The 10,517-nt window shown below is 42.2% G+C and overlaps 1 protein-coding gene across 4 annotated transcripts in view; it reads left to right on the top strand.

The window, feature by feature from the left end:
- LOC122532646 (mucin-5AC-like) overlaps positions 1-10,423 on the top strand; it is a 202,778-nt gene extending 192,355 nt beyond the window's left edge. For all 4 annotated transcript variants that reach the window (XM_043661617.1, XM_043661615.1, XM_043661618.1 and 1 more), the window contains 8 exons: positions 90-404; positions 534-603; positions 1,383-1,798; positions 2,495-4,462; positions 4,936-5,058; positions 5,176-5,342; positions 5,813-6,027; positions 6,390-10,423. In XM_043661617.1, coding sequence (XP_043517552.1) covers positions 90-404; positions 534-603; positions 1,383-1,798; positions 2,495-4,462; positions 4,936-5,058; positions 5,176-5,342; positions 5,813-6,027; positions 6,390-6,811 — 3,696 coding nt within the window. In that variant the 3' untranslated portion in view covers positions 6,812-10,423. The remainder of the gene's footprint in view (positions 1-89; positions 405-533; positions 604-1,382; positions 1,799-2,494; positions 4,463-4,935; positions 5,059-5,175; positions 5,343-5,812; positions 6,028-6,389) is intronic.
- The last annotated feature ends 94 nt before the right edge of the window (positions 10,424-10,517 follow it).

Genomic DNA, 10,517 nt, shown 5'->3' with positions numbered 1-10,517 from the left:
GAATGTAACGGATGACGTGCCACGAAGGAAACAGAGATGATACACAATGTCTGTTATCGTGTTAACGCCACTGTTCTCTATTCCCGAAGGTTGTTGCACCGGTCGAGCCCAAAACGAACATCGGAAGACACAACCTGTCACCATTCACGGCGGCGAGCTTACTGGAACGAAACAGCAACACGCCACCCCATTACAAGTTCCATATGCCGAGAGCGGTGGACTCGATCACTCAGGAGGCCCCCCGTAGTTTGTATGGCTCGAGAGTAAATTCATCCGCCACGCTACCTGGCAAGGAAGCACTCCTGGGACCCCGAGGAGCTGAGAATCAGATTCACCGTGACAAAGACGATGGTTTCGCAGCCATACTAGCCGCGAAAATCAGAACCAAGGCGGAACTGAAACAGGTGAGAACACGCAATGAGAAGTATTTTACACTCTTTGTAAAGAATTATTTGGTAGTTCAAGTTGATTTGGTCGTTTTAATTCTTCTTGTTGATCCTATTTGTAACGTACGGTGCGTTTCGTTTCTGAAGGTGGGAACCGGCCAATTTGCAACGAAACCAACCACCATGCCCTCTCAGGATGCGTCGTCCACTCCGAAAGGTAATTTTAGATTCAGTTTGTGTGTTTTGTGCAAATTTGTCTATATAAAATTGTAAATTTATAATATTTGTATTGTATATTGTAGTTTATGAAATAGAATTTCCGTTGATTTACGTAATAATACTTTCATGCAGAAAGCACTGTACATTCTGAACAATTTTGCATTTTTATATTTTTTAAAAAAATACATATACATATATATATGTATATATATATATAAAATAGATCGTGTATTTGGTAAAATTTTAAAGTACATACCCATCGTAAATGGTTTTTATATTATTCTGAAGAATGTTATAAAAATGATTTAAAATACGCAAGAGTACTTGTCTTTTTACGAAAGATAAACGTAGATATATACAAATATATATCTACAAAGAGATAGGATGATTGAGTTACTTCTTACTTAGACAAATTCTGCGACAAGAAAACATGAGCGAACTTATTTAACCTCTGTTCTTGAATTATCTTATCTAAAAAATACGATTATATATTATCCACCAATTTCCTTTTCGCTTTTTATACTGTTGAAAACTTTACTCTTGTTAACAGAAACGTAAAGTAATTTCTAATATTCGTCACTAACTAAATTCTTTAATAATAATAATAAGAATAATAATAATAAATATTAATTCTGTAATAAACTCTAACTTCTATAATATAATAATAATAATAATGAAGCGTGTCTGTTGTCATATGATGATGATAATAATAATAACGAAGAGCTCTCGTAAAAATAACTCGTAATACCACGTTTCTTCGTAAACGCGCACGTACAGAGCTGGACAGCGCAGCTTCAACGTCGACGCCGCAGTCCGGTTCGTCGGCAGGTAGCCCGCCGAAACTGACGCGCGAGAAGGTAGCCTGCCTGCCACCACGGAGACGCTTGTTCTCCAGAACGGAAGAAGAGAACATGCCGGTGGCCGCGACGGTTCCGGTTCCAGCGCCACCGCCTACAATCGCCTCTAGCGTTCCAGCGCGGGCCAGCGGGTTCAGAAGCTCCTCCGAGACCTCGGTATTCGACTTTCGGGAGAGCGATTCCGAAGGTGAGATGCCGGTTCTCGAGCGGCAGACGCTCGAGGAGATGAGGAGGGACAGGAAACAGCTGTCGAAGGTGCAGCCGCCCGTTCCTTTGAACGACGCCATGTGCATGGGTATGACCTCATCGACGGATCTCGTGCAAATAGAGCTGAAGGTAACGTTATTTGCGTAAGATGGTCTTTCGCGTGATTCGTCGAGGCTCGAGCCGACGACGACCAACGGCCTTGAGCGACTTTTATTGCGGATCTTTTATTGCGCGTTTTACTCGGAAACCAGGAGGATGGCCAGAGCTGATACGTTTGTTATGAAAGTGGAGCGAGATTCCGTTCCGTTCTTCGGAATAACTTTGCTTTCCGTTGTTTTATTTAGGTTCTTCAAACCTGTGTGATTTTCAGTGTGAATTGAAAATGCAAAGTCATTAGTTTAGCGTTTTCTATAAAATTTATCCTTCTATGTTTCTTAGTAATTTGTTTTATCATTCTTTGAAACATTCCAACATTAGGTGCTACTCTAATGCTAAATAATTCGCCAACTTGTTGCCTTACGGCGACATAATTTCACTGTTTGTTAAATGTTTATCAGTCGCACACGGAATTTTCTTCAATTATTCGGAGAACCTTTGCAATCGTATAATTAATTTGTTGAAAATTTGTAAATTTCTTCTCGCGAGATGTTTATAGAAACCGTACAAGAGCGAAGGAATGTAAGTTTCGCTCGCGGATTAACTCTGGCCGTTGAACGACAGTTTCTTAGAAAGTTTCCCAAAGATTTCTCGCTCGAAGCTCAAGAACGTCGATTACAAAGAATCCAGTTACCCCGATAAACTCATCACCGGATCTCCCATCCCCAGGAAAACGACAAGATCACCGAGGTGGACACGTTCTGGTCGGCCACGTGCGACAAGTTCATAGAGCAACTTCGGACGGGAGACGCAATGAAAAAGCGCGGCCGTAAGAAGAAAGTTAGCTGCACCGTAACGTCCAAGCTCGACGACGCTAGCAACGACGCCGATGGCAAGGAGACAGACGCCAACACGTCCCAAATCAAGCCGGAGGACATCAAGAAGGAGATTCAGGACGTCGATTCACCTCTGGACGGTAAGGACGAGTTCCCGGAGACCAGTAAGGACGACGAGCCTTCGGAGGCGAAGGACATCAAGGTGGAAGTGAAGATCGAGCCCGAGGCGAGCAAGGACGAAGAGAAGAATTCCAGCGACGACTCGGACGAGGTGCCGTTGATTCGACGGGCGAAGAAGAAACTGAGAAAGGACGACAGCGACTGCGAGGAGGAGATAATATGCAGGAAGAGAAGAGTTCGCAGAGGGAGCAGGATCAAATTGCAGTCGTCCAGCGGCAGTGAATCTTCGAGCGAAGAGAGCGACGCTAGTACGGAGTTTGGCCATGGTTCTACGGTGGCCGACCGGCTGAGAGCTAGGAAGCGTTGCAACAACAGCAGCGCGGAGGCTGAGGGAATGAAGCTACGATCGAGGGATACGACTCCGCAGAAGGCCAAGAACGAAGGAAAGGAGATCAAGTGTTCGACTTCGAAGACCTCGTCGGCGTCTCAGAAAGGGAAGCCGAAACCTCTGTTCGGAGACGGTAGCGATTTCAGGCCTGGCTGGGAGGAGGAGGTGTACGTTTACAAGAAATCGTTGAGAATGCCACCTAGGTTGATCACCGTGTCGAGACCATCGAGGTTTCACAGGCTGTCCACCTCGTTGCCCGATTTGGACCCAGGTTCCCCAGCTCTGTCCGTCTCCATGGACAGTTCCGACGTGTATCTGAGCAGGAAGAAACTGGTAGACAGTGACGTAGAGTCCAACTATAGTTTCAGTACCACCGGAATTGGGATAGGAAGCAAGATAGACGACGAGGAGGCCACGTCGTCCACGACGATCTCGTGTCCCCCGAAGGGTATGAAGCATTCGAGGTCAGAGAACAGTTCGATCGTCGATGTGTTGGCGCAAAAGGTAGGGACGAACAAAAAGGAACAAAAGAGGAAACAGAAACAGGAGAAATTGAACAAAGGTGGCAATAAAACGCTGCAGAAAGGTAGCAACGAACCCGAATTGCTTCCAACACCGAGCCTGACCCCTCTGCTGGAGTCGACTAAATTGCCAAAAAGCAAATCGCTTGTCAAAGATAACAAGGTGAAGGCCATCAAAGTGACAGACTCGGTTCTACTCGGTTACTTCCGTAAGGAAACGGTAAACAACTTCCGCGACACGTTCAAAAACAATCACGCCCTGCCCAACGAGTTCTCCACGCTGGTGCTGAAGAGCAGAACGAGAACGGAGACGCGCGTGTTGAAGAAACAGGCGACCATCCGAGAAGTTTTTGGCGAGGACAGGCCAGCCTCGGCACCACCTATGCAAAATCACGACGACACGTCTCAGGACGACGACTCGCAGAACGAAACGCCGGAAAACAGACTGAGCAAGGAGAGGACGTTGAAGCAGAAGGTGGTGTCGCGATTGAAAAGCGCTGGTATATTGAGGAGGCACAAGGCGCTTATGAACTCGAAGCAGCGTCACCTGCTGATGAAGGACCGAAAGGATTTGTTGAAATCGTTGGCCGAGAAGAAGTTGCGCCGATTGAAGACGGAGGCGGAAGAGGAGCCGGCGCAGGAAGAGGCAAACAACGCGCAGGAGGCAGAGAACAACGAGCTGGACGACGAGACCAACGAGTCAGAAGTTCCTAACAAAAAGAAGCTCAAGTTGAGGACAAGCAGGCGGAAGTTCCGCTCCGGATTCGATTATATTCGCAAGAAGAAGAAACCCTTGAAGAAGGACGAGGCGCTGCCGAAAGAGAGGAAGAGGGTGAGTTTTTCTTCAGCGTTTGTGTATCTTCAAAGTGATCGATCAAATGTATTTCAATCGCCGATGTATTTCAACTTTGAAACATTCACTCCTGTGTTAGAGGAACATCAAAATCAATGAAAGATGAATTTATAAATTGAGAGCAGAAGATTAGATAAATAATATTTATTTATTATTTTTACAAAACAAGTTTCTAAATAGATTTCAAAATATTTATACGACTTAGTAGGGTACAAAAGAGAAATGCATAAAAATACAAAGGCACAAAGGAAAAAAGAAAATTCGACAGAACATAATATACGTAGGTAGACGTAATACGACTTTTTTGTAACGCGTCATGGTGGTGAAAAATTATAATAGACAAAAAGAAAAGTAGAAGAAACATTAAATTATAAAAATAGTAGAACATTAAAATATAAGGTTGTTGAAAAGTGCATTGAGAGATTATCAACGGGAAATATTTGTTTTCGCAGCAAGTTCTAGCGAGGCCCAGTCCAGAATGCGTAGCTGACATACAGTCTGAGATTAGAACATGGGTGATCAAAAAGGGTGTCGGCGAAACGATGCTGCACCGTGCCGCCAGGCTCGGTTACACGGTAAATATTTGTTAGAAAAAACATTTATTCATTGGAAATTCAATCTCAATTTAGTGAGAAATATTCATTGATAAATATTTGAATATAAATTGCGTTTTTTACCTGCCGTGTTCGCAGGATGTCACTGCGTACTGCTTGGAGAAACTGAATAACGCGCCGAGCCCAAAGGATAACGCGGGTTACACGCCGCTGCACGAAGCCTGTTCCAAGGGTCATCTCGAAATCGCGAAATTGTTGCTCGCGTACGGCGCGAACGCGAGCGAAAGTGCCAACGGTGGAATAAGGTGATTTTCGTTGCTGATTTCCAATCGTTGTTTTCCCAAATTATTATAATAAACAGTATCGGATTTCATAAAATGGGAATTTTATTTTAAAAGGCATTGGATTTATTAAGAAATTATTTTTATAAAAGTTGTTTGATTTAATTAAGGAGGATCATCTTTTCTTTTTAATTTTCACAATTTAGTTTATAGTATTTTAGTTTATAATATTATTACTTTACAGTATTTTCGGAAAGATTTCGAGCTCAAGTTTTAATTTTTATAAATGATATTATTTTTTTTAAATAATATAATAAACTTTATATATATATATATATTTTTCTTTTATTCATAATATTCTAACGTTTGTTGAAATGCATTCAACGACCAACGTCGTACAAATGAATACTGAATATCTTAATCTTTATTTTGCGTAATTGTACCGAGGCATTGAAATATAATGTTTGCTTCTTTTTTTATTATTATCATTACAGACCACTTCACGAGGCAGCAGAAAATGGTGCTACCGAACTTGTACGCTTGTTACTTTCTTACGGCGCTGATCCCTTATTAGCTACTTATTCCGGTCAAACTCCACTGATGTTGGCTGCAGATACCGACGCCTATTCAATTCTGCAGCAGCACTTAGACGATATCCAGGGTCGAGCGAACACAGCGTGGTCTTTTGGCGGCCCGTCTTCTATTTTCGGTAAGTTCTGCCGATTTCAAAGAACGTAAATAAAACTTGGAATTATTCTACGAATCTTTGGAAATTATAACTAGTTGTGACTGTCACTTTTGCTAATTGAATTTAAACAGAAATTTCTACTATCAGCAAATTTACTTTCACAACAATTCGATAATGGATTCATTTTTAAAATACCTGCGAGTATCTCTCCAATTATTAAACATTAGAATAATTGAAAAAGCTAAAGTATAGTCGATAAAGGAATTTTTTATACGTAGAGGGGACAGAGAAAAACGAGATACACCACCCGGTCACCTCTAACTACCTATTCCTCAAAGATTAATCAACCGAATACCACGATTAATAAATCTATTCCGTTTCAGACCCAGAAGAGACCGGCTACAATCCTCTCGACGATTCTCCAATGGACAATCCGGAGCCCGAATTGGACGAAATTGAGATGGAAGTGAGCGATGTGAACCTGCCAGTTCTCTTCTCTCTCGCCAACGATCCCGACAAGTGGGTGCTGCTCCAGGACTTGATGGCCGCCCTCAGAATAAAGAGCAGAGACGCGCTGCTGCGTCAAGTGAATCCGAAAGCTCACGCCGGCCCGCCGGCCATCGCTCACCGCGACGTCATGAGAGAACTGAAGCTCCAAGATTTCCTGGAACAGTCCCGTTGCTGCCACCTGCTCAGCGGCGGCGAGCGTATCAACGTGCGAGGTTCGAAGGTGACCCTGATCAAGTACAACGAGAAAGTGAGATCCCTGTTGAACGTGGAGAAAATGGTGATCAGCCTGAGGTGACAGGAGGTGCCACTGGGGCGATCGTCGCCCCAGGCAAAACCGTCGACTTCCGCCGCGAGAGAAACGTCGAAGAAGAGCTCGAGCGTTTCGCCTAAACGCGAGAGGCAGGCCAGAACGCGGCAGGCTAACAAGACAGCCGCTACCGATTGAACTCGAATTAGGGAAACTTCCTATTCGGCCGTGAAAAGTATACTCTTTCTCAGCTCGATGATTGACACTCGAGCGAGAAACTTCATTCGATCGGGAATTGAATTACTCTCTGCCGATTCAGCTCCGACGAGGAGAACAGAATCGGGGTCGATTGAACGAATAGGTAGAACAGGCGAGCTCACCGACATCGAAGGACAAGATGGCAGTGTTTTCCCACGCGTTCTATTAGCAGTATTTTTATTTACAGGTGTCCCGCACGGGACACATCGACGTGATATTTGATCGATAAATTTCTTCGAACGATGATCAATTTCTGTGACGATGTTTCGGAGGGAAGATCGTCGTCCTGTTCGAACGATAATTTTGTTTCGACGATTTGAAGGGAACGGAAGAGTTCGAACAATTTTTGCGAACTTGTAGTGGATAAAGTTCCCACGACAGATGTCTGTGCTCCGCAGTAGATTTTAATCGCGATGTTGGAACTTTTGGTGGAACGTGTTATTCTATTTTTCGTTGAAAAGTCGATATGAGAGAAAGAGAGAGAGAGAGAGAGAGAGAGAAAGAGAGTGAAAGAGATAGAGAACTCGAAACACCGTCGCGTCCACTTTGGCAAGGAATGAAATGTTGCGAATTATCGGAACATGCGAATTACAATTATTATCAGCTTTCTCACGTTGTTAACCATCGTTGTTGATTTAATTAATTACGTTTTCGTTTCTCTCTCTCTCTCTCTTCCTCCGTCTGTCTTTCTGTTTCTCTCTTTTTTCTTTTTTTACTAGGTACTAGCGAGTCAATTAAAGTATAACTCGGTTACATGTTTACCGTTTCTAGATTTAAGCAAGCGTTTACTAATCGTCGAAATATATATGGAGCATTTACGTTTTTCTTCACCGTTAATCTCTTCTTCCTTTCGTTTATTTTTCCTCTGGGATGTGCAATTTCGCGAGTCTGCTTGTTGTTGTGTCGTTAGCGTCTCGTTGAGCCTGAGATACCATACAAGGATATACGCGATCGTAATGTTCAGTGTGCAATAACTCGTCATCGAAACTCGTGATTGATCCTCGAATTAACGGTTTCCAGATTATGTTCAATCTCGTTTGCTCGTTGCAACCAACGCGTTCACTGTTGCCTAGTTCTACCTTGTTTTCATTGATGCTTTCTTTTGTTTATTTTCTGTTATAAAAAGAAAAAACAAATCTAATTAGCAAACTGATTACGTTAATTTTCTCTACGTTACCGATCCACGAGAAACGACGAGTTCCAAACAAACGTTTCAAGGACCACGAACGTTCAGCAGTGAACGTGTTCCAAGAGTCGTCGGCGCATTCGATTCGCGAGGCAAGTCTCCTCGGATACGTCGATGGAACCGATCTCTACGTACTTATATATATAGCTTCGGAGGCGTGCTAGATATTACACGTGCCGGGACAAGAAAGATGGAAAACGATGTGAAAGGAACAGGGAGAAACTCCTACGTATCCATAGACAGGGAAGCTTCTACAAGTTCTTTTTTTTTTTTTTTTTCTTTTTCTTAAGCTCGCTCGCTCGCGCACGCGTTTCATTTGTCTCCGTGTGTACAGAGGAATATCCAATCGTTCTGATCAGTCTCAGGGAAATATCCGTACGCGTATTCTCGATATATCCTATGCGTTGCATCGATTTGAACAGGGACGCGGCCAGGCGATCTCCATGGTCGATCGACGGACTGAACGTTCGTCAGAAATTAGTTGTACGTTATACCGTTTCCATTGACTTCTTCGCGATGTACAATAAATAGAAAGAGAAAGAGAGACAATTGTTCGAGTCTCTCTTCGTGCATTGAAACGAACGACTCCCATGATCGACGCCCAAGATCGACCCGGGGGGTGGCTAATCGCTCGCTCGCTGCTTGTTTTAATTTTATTTAGCTGACAATTTCTAAACTCGAATGCATTGCCGGTTAATGCCGTGCACGGAGTACGATTTACACGTGTACATAAGCTATTTTCGAACGGAAAGCCAAGCGCGTGCACCGTTCGCATACGCGCGTGCACCCCGAAGGACCCCGGTTTTCTTCACGTTCGCGTCCGCGATTCTCGTCGCCGATGTTCCAGAACAATATAACATAAAAAGAGAAACAAAAGCTCTCGAAACGAGATTCAGGAGAACAATAGAGAGAAGAAGGAAGAGAAGAAACACGAGAAATATAAAGTGTAAGCGAAACACATAGACGGAATGGCGGTTAGGGGAGGGGTGGTGAATCGAGGCAGAAAGGGAGAGAAGTAACTGTACGTATTGTGCGTGTAATGTACCTTTTAAATGTAAAGTAGATACCGAGTATAATAGTGTAAGTAGACAGGAAGAAAAAAAAAAAAAAAAACGAAGAACAGAGACACGACACTTGTTCATATTAACTATAGAGGCGTATACACACATTTACGCACGTGTAATTGTACTAAGGCGTAAAAAGGAGAAAAGGGGGAGGGGGGGAGGGAGAGAAGCCCGGCGTTTTAGACTAACTCGCGGGAAGAACGTTGTAATTTCAGCGAAAAGAATCCGAATAATACGCCGTTATTCGGCGTATGTATATGTATATACACATACAACACGCAGATAATTTCTCGCAATATAATAGGGGCTATCGCAGTTACTATCGCTAACTAATTATTACTATTATTATTATTACTACTACCGGTCACCGATTACTACTACGGAATACTACGAATTACCGCTATTACTATTTACTATTTGCCACAACCACTACTATTACTACCACCAACTACAACTACTGTTACTATTATTACTGTCACGACTATCCGCTTTTTTTATTGTACGATATATACATAATACCGAACTATGAATGTACATTTTCTTAGCTGTAACGTTTCCTCCTCCTCCACATTGTAATTTATATATTATATTCGAGGAATACATTACTTCTAAATGTGTTAAAAAGAAAGGAAAAGGAAAAAAAAAAAACAAAAACCGCTGCTGCTTTACGAAGAAGAAGGAATTCTATGTGAAAAAGAACAAAATATATTATATATAAATATATAAATATATATGTATATACACGTACATATATATATATTTTATTTCAGAAGTTTAGTTTAATGGATATATAATGTTGAAAAAAAAAGAGAAAAAAAAAATACGCGAGGAAGAATACAAATTAAAAATTTTCTCTGTGATTCGTCTAAAGGATGGAACTATGGAAGTAAGCGAAATAAAATAAAAAAAAAAAACAAGAAAAACAAAAACAAAAAACAAGAAAGAGTTACGATTATAATTAATTAATTCATATTATTAATTGTCATCGTCATTTATCATTGCTCTGTACCGACAAACGTTTATCGAACAACCAAGTCACAACGGACCGACAAACTCGATTTTCGTAAATGAACTCGACTCGTGATTTTCTTTTCGCTAATAAACAGTAACGAGTTATCCTATCGATGTAATAAAAACAAGTATTTTTACCGATCTCTGCGCATTTCTCGATTTCTTTACGACCCACTTTCCCCACTTCGTTGCAAAGCATCGAAGAAGTTGAAACGTTTTAATTTGTCATGTCGCT

The sequence above is a fragment of the Frieseomelitta varia genome, unplaced genomic scaffold (genome assembly GCF_011392965.1).
Source record: "Frieseomelitta varia isolate USP_RPSP 00005682 unplaced genomic scaffold, Fvar_1.2 scaffold_462, whole genome shotgun sequence".
Taxonomy (NCBI): domain Eukaryota; kingdom Metazoa; phylum Arthropoda; class Insecta; order Hymenoptera; family Apidae; genus Frieseomelitta; species Frieseomelitta varia.
The sequence above is the reverse complement of the archived record's forward strand: the minus strand, read 5'-3'. Positions and strand labels throughout refer to the sequence as shown.